General features: G+C 49.2%; 6 protein-coding genes across 6 annotated transcripts; 3 read left to right on the plus strand and 3 right to left on the minus strand.

The window, feature by feature from the left end:
• Window positions 1-299: 299 nt before the first annotated feature.
• Window positions 300-2,185, plus strand: MRS44_003955 (uncharacterized protein; the record flags this gene model as incomplete). The annotated part of the gene is made up of 2 exons (XM_065623509.1): window positions 300-733; window positions 850-2,185. 2 exons carry the CDS (start codon window positions 300-302, stop codon window positions 2,183-2,185), a joined length of 1,770 nt encoding a protein of 589 aa, XP_065479581.1.
• A 385-nt stretch (window positions 2,186-2,570) lies between these two features.
• On the minus strand, window positions 2,571-5,391 carry MRS44_003956 (uncharacterized protein; the record flags this gene model as incomplete). Its single annotated transcript, XM_065623510.1, has 3 exons — window positions 2,571-3,764; window positions 3,825-4,826; window positions 4,963-5,391. The coding sequence occupies 3 exons, from the start codon at window positions 5,389-5,391 to the stop codon at window positions 2,571-2,573; spliced, it is 2,625 nt and encodes an 874-aa protein (XP_065479582.1).
• An 818-nt stretch (window positions 5,392-6,209) lies between these two features.
• MRS44_003957 (uncharacterized protein) lies at window positions 6,210-7,646 on the minus strand (the record flags this gene model as incomplete). The annotated part of the gene is made up of 1 exon (XM_065623511.1): window positions 6,210-7,646. One exon carries the CDS (start codon window positions 7,644-7,646, stop codon window positions 6,210-6,212), a length of 1,437 nt encoding a protein of 478 aa, XP_065479583.1.
• A 3,178-nt stretch (window positions 7,647-10,824) lies between these two features.
• Window positions 10,825-11,235, plus strand: MRS44_003958 (uncharacterized protein; the record flags this gene model as incomplete). The annotated part of the gene is made up of 1 exon (XM_065623512.1): window positions 10,825-11,235. The coding sequence occupies one exon, from the start codon at window positions 10,825-10,827 to the stop codon at window positions 11,233-11,235; it is 411 nt and encodes a 136-aa protein (XP_065479584.1).
• Window positions 11,236-12,203: 968 nt separating this feature from the next.
• MRS44_003959 (uncharacterized protein) lies at window positions 12,204-14,093 on the minus strand (the record flags this gene model as incomplete). The annotated part of the gene is made up of 2 exons (XM_065623513.1): window positions 12,204-12,436; window positions 12,539-14,093. 2 exons carry the CDS (start codon window positions 14,091-14,093, stop codon window positions 12,204-12,206), a joined length of 1,788 nt encoding a protein of 595 aa, XP_065479585.1.
• A 1,018-nt stretch (window positions 14,094-15,111) lies between these two features.
• Window positions 15,112-17,672, plus strand: MRS44_003960 (uncharacterized protein; the record flags this gene model as incomplete). The annotated part of the gene is made up of 2 exons (XM_065623514.1): window positions 15,112-16,485; window positions 17,568-17,672. 2 exons carry the CDS (start codon window positions 15,112-15,114, stop codon window positions 17,670-17,672), a joined length of 1,479 nt encoding a protein of 492 aa, XP_065479586.1.
• Window positions 17,673-18,063: the final 391 nt, after the last annotated feature.

The raw sequence follows: 18,063 nt of genomic DNA on the forward strand, positions 1-18,063 counted from the left end.
CCAGTAAGGTAGCTCTAGGAGCTCCACCCCAATTCTCGCGTGGAATACGGCTCAGGGGGGTGCTGGCTGCTGAGGCTGATGGGCATTCTTGTGGGTGAGTCCTGGAACGTGTCCCGAGTGTCTTAGCTGCCGCCTCATTGGGGTGCACGGCCACCGCCATGATTCAGCCATGAGCCTGGGGGGTGGTGTTGGGCACTATGGGTGCTTGATATAAGGGGGATGCCCTGCGAGTAGTTCTTGGTTGCCCTACAGCCAACCTCGAGGCCCCGAAATAATGAGGATCAACACGTTCTGCCGGGATGGATCCTCTCTCAATCACAGCCTCAATAATCACCCTCTACAGCGCTGTAGTGGAGTTGAATGAGATTACAAGGCTCTGCCGAGATGCGGATGGTACCCTTGCTAAAATTCAGCGCGACTGCAATGAGATTCTCGAAATATTGCGTTATTTCAAACAACTCCTCAAACAGCGTCGCGAACTGCTCCAGCCCGACGACAGGTTCAACTCCAGTCGTTTTGAGAGTTCACTGGAGAAAAACTGCAACGACCTCATTAAGGAGGTGAATAAATTGCTAAACGAACTCGCCGGATTTTGCTCTCCTCCCGAAACCCGCGCTGAGTTATTCTGGAACTATGTGAGGCGATACCCGATCCTCCGCCGTCTTCACCAGGCCCATGCCGCAATCAACGAGAGGCTTAACAAACTCCGAAACCAAAAATCGTTCTTGGATAGGTGAGTGCTCTGCAATATCTAGCCTCGCGAACATGATGGCGACGCCTTCCCGTTCAGTGTTGGCACAGCTTTGATACTAATGCAAAACCTAGCCACCACATTTTGACAATTACCAGACAACATTTGCCTCGCGCTTCTCCCTCACCCACTAGTGAAGGATCCGAAAATGCTAGTATCAGCGCTCCTCCCGCCCTTGACCCCAGAGTTCGCGAGCTCAGGGCAAGATTATTCCTCGAGGCCATTCGTAACAATGAATACGAGAGCGTAAAAAGGATCCTGGAAGATACGGACGTGGACCCCAACAACTCATTCCCTTTGAGAGGAGGTTCCCAGCCACTTCTGGTGGCTACATCAGCTGGAAATATCAGAATTGTTGAGATTCTTCTGCGATACGGAGCGGATATTTCTTCACAAGACTCTGAAGGCCTAACGGCCCTCCACATAGCTTCAATGAACGATAGGGCCGATATGATTGACCTTCTTCTTGGGAAGCAGGCTGATCCACGAACTCTCGATAACAATGGCCACACCCCACTATGGTATGCTGCATGTGGCGAATATACCGAAAATTCGTTTAGATCGCTACTCAGAAATCAAGGTCACGGCGCCATAGACGAGTCCTGCGACGACAGAGTGCCTACCCCCCTCTGGGCAGCCGCAGCGGGCGGCTACTTAGATAGGGCAACCGCACTCCTCGAGCAAAGCGCTAGCATCAGCATTCGAGACAGGAATGGAAGAACACTGCTCCATCGAACAGAGTGGCCAATAGCGGGACCTCTGACAGACTTGCTCCTCAATCGCGGGGCTGACCCTTGGGCCAGGGACTTTCATGACAAAAAGCTGCCGTTGCACCGGGCCGCAGAGCAAGGTCGGATAGACATCGTGGCCAAGCTCCTCGACAAAATGGTCGAGCAACAACCAAGTAGCGAGGACGGGGTCCCGAATGAACGCGACGGTCATGACACTACACCGCTGATGTGTGCAGCTCTGAATGGGTCCTTACCCCTTGTGACGTATCTCGTCAGGGTGTGGGATGCAGACTTCGATTCGCAGGACGAACGTGGAAATAATGCGTTCTACTACGCCTGCGCGAAAGGTCATATCCCCGTCGCTACATTTCTATTGGGGTTGGGGGCGGATATCAACCGGGGAAATCAAGAGAATGATACGCCTCTCCACATCGCGGCTACACGGGGGCAAGAGGAGACGGTGAAGTTTCTCTTACATCTGGGCGCGAACAATGAAGCAATGTCTCGGAGGAGGATTCATAATACGCGGACACTACAAGTCACGCAGGGATCACAGGAGTCGCAGCAACTCGTGACCCCAGCGGCGGCTGCCGAGAAGGCTGGGCATGAGAGGATCGCGAGGCTCATTAATGATTTTCAGCAGTATGATAGGCCCGTGGATTGGACGGTTAGAATCAGTGCCAGGAGCCGTAGAGGCGGCTAAGTTGAGAAGAATGAAATGAACGAAATGGGTAGTGCCGTGCCTATGGACGGATAGAAGTTATCCCTGCAACTGTGGAATGCCTCCGTCACGTACCTCGCCCCATGCCCCTATTATATGACTAGTATATGCAGGGAACCTAAGACTTATCATCAATTATTCTCACTAAAATCATCATATAAATCATTCTATAGCTATTAATGAGCTCTTAATCGACCCCTATAGAGGTAGCTAATGCCTATGAGTCTATGACGACCATAGCTTTATTAACGAAGATAATAGCCGCCGCGAGCATAAGTGCGATAGCACCTAGCACCCCGTTTCCCTCCTTCTAGCTCCCGAGTCTTTGATTTTTAACCTTTTAATATAGAAAGGAGGGAGCTCAAGGTTAAAGAGCTGCCCTAATAGCCACTCTATCCTCTTCTTCACTAGCGACGCCAGAGACATCTGCAGGATTAACATCCCACTGCGGAGGCTCGGCTTGATTCAGGAACCTGTTCAGGAGAGTTTGGCTTTGAGTGGAGGGCTCTACCTCCTGTTTCTTGGCCTCTAGATGGCTGCGGAGATCATACTGACTGTCGTGATTGTTGAGCCGGCACCTCGTCCACCGCAGGCGAGCTGCAAACGCAGGCGAATGACCGGGTAACGACCCTATAGCGTCAAGCAAACCAACGAGGTTATCCCGGGTTAGCAGGAGAATAGTCAGTTGGCTCACTGCAGATTCAAAGATCCACCTCGAGATGTATGTCTTCTTCACAGGGACCCAGAAAACGTCCTCCTCTTCATACTCACAAACGTCCGGTTTCTTAAGAGACCACGGCTGTACAAAGTTCACATCCCCGTCCCTACCCCAGGTCGGGCCAACTAGGTAGGTCACGTACAGTAATGCCCGCCGGCAATGGCGTCGAATGGTGTCATGACCGGCAGAGCGCAGACGTTCGATATCCTCCATAATCTTCACCCAGTGTGGCCAGGCTGCCCTTTCAAGGCCCTGCAAGTCCCGAAGTGATGGAATCATCGGAGTCATGTCAGGGGACAGACCCTCAGGGTTATCGCCGCGGCGATATACAGACGACAAGAAGGTGTCCTCCTTTCCGCGAAGAGGCGAGAAGTAAGGGGCCCAGTACTGAATCTGGAAAAAGGATGGCTTGTCACGATGCCAGGTGCCTGGGCCATGGCTTGTACCGACCTCTTTGCTGTGGTCACTATTGAAAGCAATCTGGATGTAACGGCCGATTTGCACGCTGAAGCGACTATCGAATGGACCCGCCGGCGCACAGATACTTCGCCAGATGTCCTTGAATACTCGGTAGACTTGGAGGAAATACAGTCGACCCCAGGCTGGCGGCTTAGAGCGGCCGAACAGTTGATTGAACAGAAAGTCAGACCAGCTGTTTTTAGGCGGCAGGCGCCGACGCGTGGTCATCCAACAAGGTAGCTCATCGGGCAGAGTATCTCGTGCTGAGGGATCGATATTATTATCAGCTGGCACAGCTTCACCGTACTTGGCCCACGCCTCCGCGTAAATGCCATGAATCGTCTGGGCTGTGGGAATACGGCCGGCCTCGGCCGCAGATTCCACCTGGGCTTGTCACAGCCGAGCAAGAGCTGGTAAGTTTTGGTGCCCACAGTCACCTCGTACTCGGTCCCAGTATGACTCGATCTTGGCAAGGAAGTGCTGATGGTAGGCCCGGGCGGTCTCCTCGACAGCAAGGACGATAGCCCGGCCGGCTAGCTTCTCCGCCTTCTCATTGTGCCCTTGATCGTACGCCTCTCGGGCGTCGCGAACCACCTGTTGAAACAGAAGCTCGACGGTGACCTGGGTAATGGTGAGAGCTTGAACGTTGGGCTGGTGAGCCAGCCTCGTCTGGAGCGGGCTCCGAGACATGTAGAGATTGACTAGTACCTCGAGCGAGATAAGACCCCGCTGCCAATCAATGTGGCCATGAGGGATCCAGAGCAGGCCGGATGCGTTAATATGGGCGCCCAGACCGAGTCCCCGCCGCTCCTTAACAGAGCCCTCGCCACGGCCACGAGTCCGCACCGTCCAGACCGACCGCCAAATCCAATTGTCTAAATTCTGCTCCTCCTCATCATCAAGTGCATAGATGAGGAGGCGACAGAATAGCTGAGCAGTGTAGAACGCAAGTATCTGCCGGACAGGGTCGGTTGAGGAGGATGGCTGCTCGCCTTCTTTCCTTGTTACCTCCTGGAAAATGTGGTCGAGTGGATGGATCAAGCGAGCAGCTTGCGTAGACACAAAAGAGGTCATCACTTCGGTCGGAATAGCCCAAAAACGGCAATGCATCCCGCTAGCTCTAGCATCGTCACCACCATCGAGGGGAACGTCCCAGGCCATCGGCCCGGTGTGAGGACTTCTGCTGGGTTCCAATGCGCCATCGGCCCACATGGCGAGAATAACGTCGAGCCGAAGTGTGACCTCTTTCCGGACCCCAAAGTTTGGGTGCCTGCGCAGAGATGAGATGGCCCTCAGATGCCGCTTGTTAGCATCCCAGACATGCAAAAGATGGGAGCGGTTAGGCTGGGGTACAAAGGCGCGTTGGCGATTTTGGTCCATACCCGCAAGGTCTTTCAACATGCCTTCGTCAAAGGCAAGGAGAGGGAGATGGCCTGAGCTGAAGAGCTGGTAATTGTTGTTTGTATTGCGCAGCTGTGCTGGGTGAAGATGTTTTTTTTTTTTGAACTTGATTATATTATTATTATTGATATAACTAAGAGTTCTTCTCAAGTTTATATCTCTGAATGATTCCATCTAGGACTTTGAACTCTAAATCTAGGACTTTCAGACTGCTAGTCTGAATCCTGAAAGGAAGGGGGATCCTCGGATTTCCAACACCCAGGCAGTCAGCATTATGCTTCCAGATTTGATGTTCGATGGGAAGGAGGTGTGTTTCGATGTCTAGAGCGGGGGCTGATGTGGCCTTGTAGGCGCCAGATATTGCCCTGGCTGCCCGGCCTGCAGACTCTGCAGCTGTGCCAGTGTCTTGTTTGGATATGGCATGGTCCGCGTTCTCCAGTTTAAGTTTGACCAGGCTGAGCATGCATACATGATCTGTGGCACCACCACCCCTCGGTAGATCTTTCGCATGTCTCGCAGGGTAAGGCCCCAGGTTGAGCTGCCCAGACTGCTGAGGGCTGAGATTGTCTTCGTCGCCTTCCGCCATACTTCGTCTACGTGGGGCTTCCATTGCAGCGCCGAGTCCATGATGAGACCTAAGTATTTACAAGTCGGCTTTGCCGGGATCTCGCCCCAGGCTGTCTGCAGTGGTTGCTGGGTATCTATTCTGGTGCGGGCCCTGGTGAAGTGTATGAGCTGGAATTTGCTGGGTGAGAAAACCGATGCATGGGTTTTCGCCCACTGCTCGGCTATCTGAAGTGCCCTTCGTAGCTTGTTGCATGTTTCCACGGTCGTATCACCCCATGTTAGGATCGCCACGTCGTCGATGAACCCGGTTGCCGTAGTGTCATCTACTAGGTTACAATTTTCAATCAGGTCTGCGTTATAGTAGATATAGAGAATTAGTAAGAGTGGTGAGCCTTGCACGGTTCCCGTGCGTACTTTATACAGCTCAGTTTTAAACCCATCGACGGAGATCCTAGTGTGCCGGTCCTCTAAGAGGCTCGATATCTACCTAACCGTCTTCTCGTCAATCTTCCTCTTCCGCAGGTTATGCAGGAGCCGCTGGTGTGATACGTTATCGAATGCGCCTGAGACGTCAAGCAGGAGTAAGCTAGCCACCTACCCTCGGCCTCTATTCCACGCTTCATAAATCTTATCGATGATGTGATGCACGGCATGCTCGGTGGATCTCAACTTTCTGCCCCCCACATGAGTCAAAGGCAGCAGGTTGTATGTCTCTGCCACGTAGCTCAGGCGGTGTGCTATTATAGCGTCTATGATCTTGCCCATGGTGTTTAGCAGCCCGATCGGCCGGTAAGAGCCCGGGATGGTGTAGTTGTCTTTTCCTGGCTTCCTCAGTACCACTGTTGTCGATTCCCTGAAGTGCTACGGGCAGTAGCCGAGATTGAGGCTCTGATTGAAGATTGCCGACAGGTGAGGCTTGATCCATGTCGCTGCTAGCTGCAATGCTCTGTTCGGGATGCCATCGGGGCCGGGGGCCTTGAGCGGCGAGGCTTCTTGTATGGCCCTCTCCACTTCTTGTTCTGTAATGGGCGGCATCGTTATTCGGTCTGGGTAAGTCGCGTTTTCGATGTCGCCAATCTCTGCCTCCGGTGGGGAGGGAAAGAATGCGCTCTTGAAGATCTCTGCCTTTTCAGCTGGATCTGAGACCATCTGAGAGGTGTCTGGGTGCTCCAGTATAGGTGTTATCTCTGGTGCCTGAATGGTCCTGTTTCTAGCCCATTTCGCCATTTTCCAGAGAGCCTCTGGTGACTCTGAAGCTCTCTCTACCTTTTCTCGGTGCGCTCTTCTCAGTGCTTTCTTGATTACCCTGCCCTTGTGGTTTCTGGCTGCTCGGTATGCCTCCCATGTTTCTTCCGTGTGGTAGAGATTGTGGAGTCGCCTGAGGCGCTTGGCCTCAGCCAGCACTTGCGTACACTCCTCATCCCAGCCGTGTCTGGATTGGGGTGACCATGTCCTTCGTGGTACCGCTGTCTCTATTGCACTCTTTAGCGCTGCGACTATTTCCCCCACGTACCGATCAAGTGCATTTCGGGTTCTCGGTCTCCGCTGCGGCGGCAGCTTGCTCAGGACCGCAGACCTGAATTTCTTTTCATCTATCGACTTCCAACTTCTGCTAGGCTCTCTGCTGAGCTGTTTGACTGACACATCGAGGAAGGTTACAATCGGCAAGTGGTCTGAGTCGTGATCAAGATCACGGTCTACTTCACATCTGATGACCCGATCGACCAGGCCGAGAGTGACCAGACAGAGATCAATCGTTGTCCGCCTGTTGTTCTCTCCGTACGTGATGGTGCCTGGTGCCAGAGCGTTTGTGAGGTTATAGTCTTCCATGATCTCGACGAGATCTTCTGCCTCTGCCTCTGTTCGAGGAATATGGGAGCCTCCCCACATCTCGTGGTGTAGGTTGAAGTCTCCGATCAGTATCTGATCTGCTTGCTGAGCTGAGTCGAGCACCCTTCGCAGTTGGGGTAGTACGCTCCGCCTATTTTCCGCCCCTCGGTTGGGGTTGTAGATGTTGTGCAGCTTGATCTCTCTCCTCTCGTCTCCTTGTCCGAAGGTTATCGTTACGGTGCATAAATCCCGACTGTGCGATTCGAATTGCCATTTTGAATGGTCGAGGCGTTTGTTGATGTACAGACATACCCTTGCTGGGTCGCTGCCTTCGTTTTGGGGGTAGCATAGATGGAACTGGTCTTTTGCCGGGTGGTGTGTGGTGTGCATGAAGGGATTGGCCCATGGTTCTTGAATGGCTAGGATGTCGAACTCCATTACCCTTGGATCCCGTAGGAGGGTAGCCATGACGATGCCTCTCGATTTTCTGACGTTGTACTGTAGTATTGAGAGTGATTCCATGTGTCTCATTCGCGGTTGTCGACGTCCATGTTATCCGCTTTGTAGGTGCTGCGTAGTCGTACCGAGTTCGCATCGAGGGCTTCCAATGCCCTTCTAGATGGCGTTATGGTTCTTTGGGGCCGCTGACTGCCTGTGTTGACTGTGATTACGTTTTCGACCTCGTTCGGGGCGGCTGTGTTGCCTCCAGGATTGACTCTCTTTTGCCCTCTCTTTGTTGGTGACCTACTTCTTCCTTGCCCGCTCTGCTGGTTGCGGTCAGGTGCGAGAGATAATATTACCTCCCGGATGGTTCGTCCGGTCGGCTCCTCCTAGATTCTCACGCGTGGGTTCGCCTGGCTAGCTGCCATGCTACATTGCGGCTCTAGGTGGTACCTAGGACGTGCGGCGTAGGCGGCCTTAACCTTAGCCATTTCCTCCTTCCTAACTACATACTAATTACTCTAGGCCTCGTATTAACCTTTATAGTTAGCGCACTTTCTAGGTACGCTCTTATTAGACTTAATAGGGCAATCGCGGGACATATATTCTTAAGCGTAATAGCCGCATCTCATTATTGCCTTACACTAAGTTCCTATATAGCTATATCCTTAATAGCCAAAGCATTGCCTTAGTCAACATAACTTATCATATAGCTCGCACTAAAAGACCTCTTCTTATTAAATTAGTCCCTTATTAATAATTTTATTAATATCTTAGGGTCTTATAAACTTAATAATAATTAAGAAAGTATTCTTTATTATAGACTTTCTTATAAGCTAATTAATATATTTTATCTTAGCGCTTAAGATAAATAATTTATTCTCTAGAGAATAATATCTCTAATATCCTTAAATTAGCTTATATCTATTAAGCTAATATAGATACTATATATAAGAACTCTATATATTAAAATATATATTATAGCTCTATTACTAAGCCTATGCTCTTAGTCCTTAGCGAACTATTAAAGTACCTCTATATTAGAGGTTATAGCTATTTTAATACTAAGATTACTACTTTTAAGTTAATTAGTTAATACTATCTTAATATTCTCTATATACTTATTTCCGCTTTATTTTATAGCGCGGTCTATATATGCTTTTAGGCTATAGGGGTTTATCGCCTATAGGCTAGCTATAATAAGTGGGTTTTAAATATTTATAATAATCTCATAGAGTACTTACGCGGGCGACGCCTTAAGCTAATTTAATAGGTTATATATACTAGTGGCTAGCTTATTCCTAGCCGCTATAGATATATAAGTCCATAGCGAGTTTAATTAGTTATACTAGTCTATATTCTTAATATCTCTTATTATCATAATAACTATTTTACTAATATTAATAGATTCTCTAGCTACTACTTTCATCTTAATCTATACTTTATAGCTCTTATATATTCCTTTTAATGCCTATTAGCTTATATTTACTACCTATTTAAGTTCCATCTTAATATCATTAAGAGCCTATATTATACTTTCCGCCGCGATCTTTAATTTAGTTCTCACTATTTAGAGCGCATTGCATATAGTATCGAGGTCTAGGATATTATAGATCTTATTAACGAGGGATAGTACGCCTATAGCCATAACTTTAACTAGGCCTTAGGGAACGGGCTAGTCTCTCGCGCGTTCAATGCATAGGAGGGCTTCCCTAAGGTATTTGCCAAGTTGCGTGGCGTACTCGCGGAATTCAGCGGGCCAGGCCACCTCTTAGGGCCACGAGGTCGCCATAATAGTCTAAAAGCGTACTAGGCGATGCGCTAGACTTCAGGCTATTCAATTAACCCGTTAAAGAGGCGTATAAGTTCTGTTTTGGGGCTGTTATTTTAAAAATTCGTTCTCGCTGTTGTGAAAAGTTTTTCTCGTATGCACTTATCAGGCGTCGCGCACACGATTTCACGGGCCGCCTTTTGCGGGGGATAAGTTGTCACGTGGTCTAAGCGAATTACGACGTAATTGCGGGCACCATCGATAAGCCTCTCTCACTTCGTGCCGCAGCCACGGCCTTTGGGACTTCCAAGAGTGATGTTTAACGTCATCTCAAGGCGTTGGAAAGTTCAGGAAGACTGGCTTTTAGCGATAGGCCCGTCGGCCGGCCAAGGAATCTCGATGACTCTGAGGATCATGCCCTCGTCGCATATATTATGTGGCTCGAAAGCTGTGGCTTCCCTGCCACTCACATCTAAGTTGAAGAGGCTGCCAATCTCTTACGTCAAAGTCGCATGCCTCCTGCTGGCCCTGTGGGCGAAGGATGGTATGCTTGATTTATTAAGGATCATCTAGAACCTTAGAAAGAGTCTCCTTTGAGCTCTTGACTGTGACCGTGCCGGATTTGAAGCTGGTGATCTTGGAGACTTAGAATACTTCTACTCTAAGCTCTTAGAAGTCGTCTAGCGCAGGAAACTTGGTCCCTCTTAGGTATTGAATGCCGATGAGTGTGGTATATGCATTGGTGTTATCTGGGAACGACTGGAAGTCCTTATCGTTAAGAAAGAGAAGAATATAAGGCATGACGTTGTCGCCTTTGCTAACCGCGAGTCATCGACCCTCGTCGGTTGTGCTAATGCCGCCGGGACCGCTATCCCTCCCTTTGTGATCTTTAAGTCCTGGCCTATAGAGTCATGGGGGGTGGATGAGCTGGATGACCGCATCTGCTTTGCTCGATCAGATATGGCCTTTTCCAACGCCGAGATATCTCTAGACTGGCTTTGTCACTTTAACCGGCACTCATTTTTAAGTATCTCAAAAGTGTAGTCTCTTGGCATTACTTTTGAAGACTGGTTTGGCTGCGACGAATTCATGCGAGATCTTGATAATCCTGACTGGATTTGGGACGAGCCTTTCTTCGAAAGACCAGAGGAAGACCGGATTTGGCGACTTCTTATTATCGATGGCTTCACGGGTAAAACCTCTATCGAATTTATGGAGTATTGTATCCGCTTTGATATCGAGATATTCGTACTTCCTGCTCATTCCACGCACCTGACCTAGCCTCTCGAAGTCGGTGTGTTTCAGCTCCTCAAAATGGCACACCAGAGAGTGCTCTGTTCACACATTCGAGACGGATTTCTTAACTTCAAGCGTTCTGGCTTTATTGCCCAGCTTCAATAGATCTTCGATGAAGGATTTACGGTTCGTAATATCATGAATGGCTTTGAGAAAAGCGGCATCTTTCCCGTTGACGGGTCTCACGTGATCCACACTCTCAGGCAGAAGAAGAGAAACCTGCTCGCTACGTCAACGCCGGCTCTACAATCTCTCCTCCCCAAGGAGACGAGATTCAGTGATGCCCGTGAAGTCTCTCGATATATCCGTCATAAATACCGCCCAGATTTCAGTTCTCCAACCCATCAGCGCTTCACTATCATCGATGACGTTCTCGCCGAGGCAATAACGCTCTCCAACTTCGCAGAGTCTCATATTAAGTCTCGCCAACAGCGAATTGCTGCTGCAAGCACTAAGAGGAGGGCCAGAAGGCCAGTCAAGCCGTCAGGTCAGTATCTCAATAGTGTAACCGTCAGGCAGGTCCGAGAGAGTTTAGAGACCTCCACTTAGAAGGAACGGGATAAGGAAATTCGTCGCCAGAAGAGAGACATAAAGAGAATACAAAAATAACACTTCGAGTAATACAGGGAGGAGTAGCGATCTCAGTGGAAATTCGATATCAACAATAACGGCAGGCCAGTATATATCAGCTTTGAAAGGTGGCTTCAGTGGTTAGGAAAGAAAAGAGATAATGATGTTATCTCTATCCCTGATCCATCACTGAGAGCGTCACTAATACCATAGGAAAGTTGGTATTATGATACCACGCCTTCCGCCGTAACCCGCCGCTTTCACGAGCGCTTAAGAGAAGCCACTCGCGCCGGAGTTTATCGTAGCCCGCTCTAAGAGATGCCCTTTCCCTTATCTAGCGATAGAGTCGAGTTTCGAGTTAGTAACACGCAAGGGGAGCATTATACTAACAATGATATTATCACAGGTGATACCGATAAGTTTGAAGCTGATGATGATGGCATCGAAACACTTGATTTGACTCAGGAAGCGATGGAAGAGCCGGAATTGCCTCCCTTCCTCCCTCCCTCCCCGACACGTGATACCTTCACCTCAAGATACCACCGAATTATAGGCATTATATACCCACCGGAGTCATCATAAGAGAGCTGCGTTGTAGTTCTTAGATCCCCTCTTTCCCCGGAATGAATTAGCCGCTATATAAGAAGGTGTTAAGTCAGACCTTGCAATACCAAGGAGCGAGCCCCGGGCGCGTAAGTAACAACAACACCACAACCCCGGGCGCCGCACGCGGAATATCTCTTAGGGATAGCTTCATTATATATAAAATATACTACATAGAAAATTTCATTGAGTTTAGGACATATTCTGACCGTCAAATGCGGATTTTCCCCCTTGGCACACCTTAGTTGCAGGTAATGAGGTGTCCCAGAATTTCGCGAGTGTCCCAGGATTTTGCCGCCCACTAGAATAGTGGGCCCCTTTTTTGGTCGAGCCCACGGGTAACTTTATTCAATTCCGATTTCCTGGCAATCATCCGCATAAAAAGACCCCCCTCCCATGATTCCATGCACGTAAGCTTCCCCAATGAACTCCCAGGTATCAGATCCGCGCCGCAGTATGTAAGGAATGTCGCCGCCTTTTAGAATAACTACAGAGTCCCCAGGCGCAGCAGCTTGAGGAAGGAGACAAGTGTATCCTTTTTGTGTTGATCCCATCCGCCGACCCTCGAGGGCTAACCCTATAAACACGTAATGAGCAAGTGTTTCAGACAGCCAGGCCTTGCGAAACAAGCTGCGGATTATAAAAGCGAAAACGTTTACAAGCATCTCATTTAACATACAGACAATCCCGAAAATCACATCACATTTAGCAAAACCAAAGCGGAAGAAGAAAAATGGAACCGTCTGGCGAAGAGTAAACCGTTGCCACATGGCGCCATAGACCTTAGCTGCGAAGACAGGGTGACCTCCGTAGAAAGTAATAGCAAAGGCTAACCATTTTGGCTGACCGGTGAAGGGATATATGTAATCAGGCACTGTTGGGTGTTGATTCTTTGGGCGACAGGCTCGGCTCCATGCCATGATTATGGAGAATGCACGGCTCCAATATCTTCCAATGCGCCGAGGATCAAAGCGCGCCATATGGGACGTGTTGATTAAATACTCGCTGAGGTCCCATATGGGTCCAATTTCGGCTAGTTGGTCAATTTGACTGGCTCCGGCGAGCAAAGTATTTCCATTAGTGTTGCAATTATAGGTGGAGCGCCGTGACGCTCTGAATCCATCTGCAGCGGGAATTGAAGGAAATTCAGTACGCCGTAGAGTTGCCATCTGAGTTGTCACTGTCCAATCGGGAACCCAGGTTGACAAATCCTCAATTTTTGAGCCAGCACGTCCTCTTGCTGCGCTGAGGACCTCAAGACTGTTGTATGCCCTCATGTGCGCTATTGCGAAATCGGTATAGACCTTTTTGGTTGGTAAGGAATAGTCAATGTTGATGTTCAATTGGCCAGGCCCGATATCGTTGGAGATGCCACAAAGAGCAAACACTTTGTCTCGAGGATCTGTACAGTCAGACCCCCTAAACAAGAGTAAATTTTGCAATAAGGGCCGGGGTTCGTCCATTTTGATGCTTTGTCTCGCCGCCTCCAGAGCCCAGCAACCGTCGACATAACCATGTTCTCCTGCGAAGAACCTCAATATGTTCGCCTTGTACAGGAAGGCGACAGCCCGAACCAAATCGTCCCACGTGGTCTCATAGGGGCCACACATAACGGCTGCGGATGGGGCCAATGAAATCTCTTGGGTGATCCAGATTCTTCGGAACCACGGCCGGTTGAGAAGATGGAAGAGTGCGCGATAATGATGGGCGTAAGAGAACACGTGTGGGAAATCGATTCCATTCCACAGCTCGCGATGGTACACCTCATCTCTCGAACCCCTTCTATTTTCCTCTGCCTTAAGCAAAATGGGCAGGAAGTCGAAGACGAGACCGGTCTCATCATCTGGTTCCCCTAACCAGGCGATGACACGGGTGCATTCCGCGTATATACGGCTCATTAAGCGGACTTGGCGGCTCTTTTCGCCTTCGTCCGCCTGGTTGATACAAAGGACGTCAATCCAGAGCGTTCGTGCAATATCCGTAGGCTGCAGTCTTTCCAATGCATGGTACAGATTTCGTCGGGTAGGTTGATGCTGGCCGTTGCAGGTTATCGCGAAGTCACAAGTCGAGGGACCCCAGACATATGACAATGCTTCATACCCAGGGTTGTCTTGTAGTCGCACGTGGCGTATGGTGAGTGTAATGCCTCTGTGTCGTCTGGGCTGAAGATCCACGAGCCTAATTTCGTCAGATTCTGGGTCTTCAGATAATGGTTGGTATTGGATCAACGGCATTAGGGCCAATTTGATCTTCGTGTCATCAGGTTCAGGGAAAGGGGACAAACGAAACAGCTCTTTGCTTTGAAATGTGCCGAAAAAATGTCTATTGTTGAGACGAACTAAATTAATATTCCGGACGTTAGCACGGGACATTGCAGAGCCAGTTGAGTTGCCGAGTTGGGAGGGTTGATGATGGTGACTGGGAGAAAACTGGCCTTAGCTATGACGACACGCTGATCTTTTGACAACCAGTTTAGAATATAGGCCAAACTTTATTGAGCCGTATAGGAGCCGAATATTCCGCTTATATGTGATATCATGGCTATATTGACTTTGGCATGTGCACCAAGAAACGTTGAGCTTCCGTTGAACCGTAGTAAGTTAGATATCGTGAGGAATACCATGGTTCTAAGCAACTGATATAAACCCAGCCGCTAGATGAACGTGATTGGAGCAAGCTGGGCTTACCTCGCTGAATATCGAACGAATTATTACGTCAGAAGACTCTCGTGCAAACTCAACTGTCTGGAGGATCGAAGGGGCCTACCTGGGACCGTGAGGATGTCTCGGTGGCTAGTGGAGTCGCGTATCACGCGGGTGCGACCGACTAGGAATTAACCAATAAATCACTCTCATGGTCTCGAGTTTCTCGATCTCGACGATTGAAGATGCCTTCGACACAAACATGTGAATGTTTCCTGATATAGACGAAGCCATCGATCCGGCTTGCTTAGCTTTCACACGCCTTTCGATCCGAATATACGCATTCTTCCTGAAGTTAATCGCAGACGCAACAGCCGATATTTTATCCAATTGCTAGCCCCTAGTGACGCGCTATATAGTTTCTTAACCTATAAATGGCATAATATTTTAGCTTTTATATGCTTCTTAGGTAATATAACACACTCTCTATTCTATAATTAACAACTTATATAACGTACTTGATAAGCAAGCGCCGCAGTCAAGCAAGCGCCGCACTTTTCTACCTTACACCTAACCTTTCATTTAATCAATTGATTCTCAACAACCCAATATGTCAGCTACTACTATTGAAGCTAGAACCCTTCTTGCCCTTCAGGCCCTTCAAAATAACCCAAAACTAAGCATCCGACGCGCCGCAAGCACCTATACAGTCGATGAGCGACGACTACGTCGCCGCCAGCAAGGCATCCAATCTCGACGCGATACCATCCAGAAATCGCGCAAGCTATCCGATCTAGAGGAAGAGATCCTTATTCACTTCATTCTCGATCTGGATTCGCGAGGATTCCCCCCTAGGCTTCGTGGTGTAAAAGAAATGGCTGATCAATTGCTTGCCGACCGCGACGCGTCACCAGTTGGCACGCGTTGGGCTCATAACTTCGTTAAGCGGCACCCAGACCTCAAGACGCGTTTCTTTCGTAAATACGACTACCAGAGAGCTAAATGCGAAGACCCAATAATTATCCGCAACTGGTTTAGGCTCGTGGGGAATACAATCGCGAAGTACGGCATCCGATCAGATGATCTCTATAACTTTGACGAGACTGGCTTTCTTATGGGCATGATTGCAAGCGGAATGGTCGTCACAGGTTCAGAAAGGCGTTCAAAGCCGAAATCAGTGCAGCCTGGAAACCGGGAATGGATTACGGTCATTCAAGCGATCAATGCGGAAGGCCAGGCGATCCAGCCGTTTATCATTGGCGCGGGCCAATATCACCTCGCCAACTGGTACCGAGAAAGCAACCTCCCGGGCGATTGGGTTATTGCAACGACCCAAAATGGCTGGACCGATAATGAGACCGGTCTAGAGTGGCTAAAGCACTTTGACCGGTGTACAGCCAAGCGATCAAATAGTCGCTATCGTCTCTTAATCCTCGATGGCCACGAAAGTCACCACTCCATCGAATTCGAGAGATATTGCGAGGAAAAGAAGATTATCCGGCTTTGTATGCCGCCTCATTCCTCCCATTTGCTCCAGCCCCTTGACGTCGGGTGCTTTAGCGTGCTGAAGAAGGCTTATGGTCAAGAAATAGAGCGTCTGATCAGATGCTCTATAACCCACGTTTCAAAGACCGAGTTCTTTCCGGCCTTCTACGCCGCACACGAGGCCACTATGACGGAAAGAAATATCAAGGGGGCTTTTAAAGGAGCTGGCCTTGTTCCTCTTGACCCAGAAACTGTGGTCTCGAAGCTTGATGTTCAGCTACGGACGCCAACGCCGGTTAAGGAGGCAGCTAAACCGTCGACCCCTTGGGCTTCAAGGACCCCAAAGACCGTGATTGAGGCCGGATCTCAGTCTGAATACCTCGAAAGGCGGATCAGAAGGCATCAAAGTAGCTCGCCAGAGTCAATCTTAGAGGCTCTACAGTCTCTTACAAAGGGGACAAAGGCTGTTATGCATCAGGTTACCTTATTGACGGCTGAGGTCAGAGACCTTCGAGAGGCGAATGAGATATTAAGCCGGCGCCGGAGGGCAAAAAGGACTAGACTGCAGAAAAGAGGGGTGATGACAGTAGAGGAAGGAAGGCAAGCAATTGATCAAATGGATGTGGATGCGCAGGTAGTGGGTGAATCGTCGAGGAGTGGTAGTCAACGAAGGTCGGCGCGACCGGGTATTCGGCGTTGTGGTGTCTGCGGCAAGCCCGGCCATAATGCAAGGACGTGTCAGGTAGTGATTGAGACGTCTGGGGAAGAGTATAGTGAGTAGTTTTAACTAATTAAATGGTTTATGGTATTTTTATCGCGATAACTCTAGAGGGGGTTAAAAAAAGTGCGGCGCTTGCTTGACTGCGGCGCTTGCTTATCAAGTACGTTAATCTATGATGTAATTTTAATTTGACTTGGAGCTAAATAAATGGATCCTGGATCTAGCCACTTGTCTATGAATGATCCGTCTATGATGCTTGCCCACATGCTCTCCGACGGGCGGGTACCGTAGCATATGTGACCCTCCATCCCCAACCTGAAATAAGGTTGCATTGGCATAGTGTCGCACTGAGCGTGCTAAAAGCATCAAGGGTCAGGTAAAGGATAATGAGCAGCAGCGGTGTGTTGATTGATTGCCGTGTAAAGTGCTGGGTACTCCAGCCCACAGACTTTCCTTGAAGTACGGCGCCCCATAGGTTCACGCCTAGGCGCGATTTTACGTGGTCACGCGTAGGCGTTAGTGTTATTGTTGAATTGGGCCCTGTACGCAACAAGCTCACGTGGAACCCGAAGAAGGAAATTGGCCCAATTAGGCAAGAAGGAGGGGGAGCTGCGTATATCATAAGTGGCGATGACCTCAGACAGTCAGATGGAACTCAACAAGAACAACAACACAATTGTAGTCATCTTGGTGTCACACGTGCTTTCCGACAGTTATAAGCCTTCAATTGCAACAGGTGCCCAGTAGGCTATGTAGGCATAATGAATTCCAATTCAACAATACAACTACAAATGAGATATGGCTACATGGCTGAATACAATGCCTGCTGCTCCTTGATATCCTTCTCACATGCTCTCCAGATCTCGCCCGGCCCTCGTCTGCTCGATATATCCGTCTTGGCAGATCCAGAGCTTCTTGACTTTGGTGTCTCGAAGGATTCTGATGTTGAGGAAGGGATCGACTAGTCTGGGTGAAAAAAAATTACTGCTACACAAGAGTGATTTTCTTTAGTTTAGGGTTAGCCTCGCTATAATTAAAGGGCTAACTTATTTATATATATCAGTAATAATCCTAACTTAGCTTTTGCCCTTTCCGCTCTATACTGATATTTAACTTGGGTGTGAAATCTGGAGGGCTCGGTGCCGCATCACCGGAGCTTTCGCCAGAGAGGGCATTGACCGTAATGGTCCCCGGCTCGGTGGCATCGACGGATGTATATCATTGCTCATCTGACACGGCCAGACATAGCGGCTGTTCGGGGCATTGGTGTTAAGGCATCATGACAAGTAGACACATCTCTGGCAATGATGGGATTGGTTTGCAAAGGATATTATTAATCCGGTTCAAGATCCGCGA

Source organism: Fusarium solani (genome assembly GCF_023522795.1).
Source record: "Fusarium solani strain SB1 chromosome Unknown bctg00000001, whole genome shotgun sequence".
Classification (NCBI taxonomy): Eukaryota; Fungi; Ascomycota; class Sordariomycetes; order Hypocreales; family Nectriaceae; genus Fusarium; species Fusarium solani.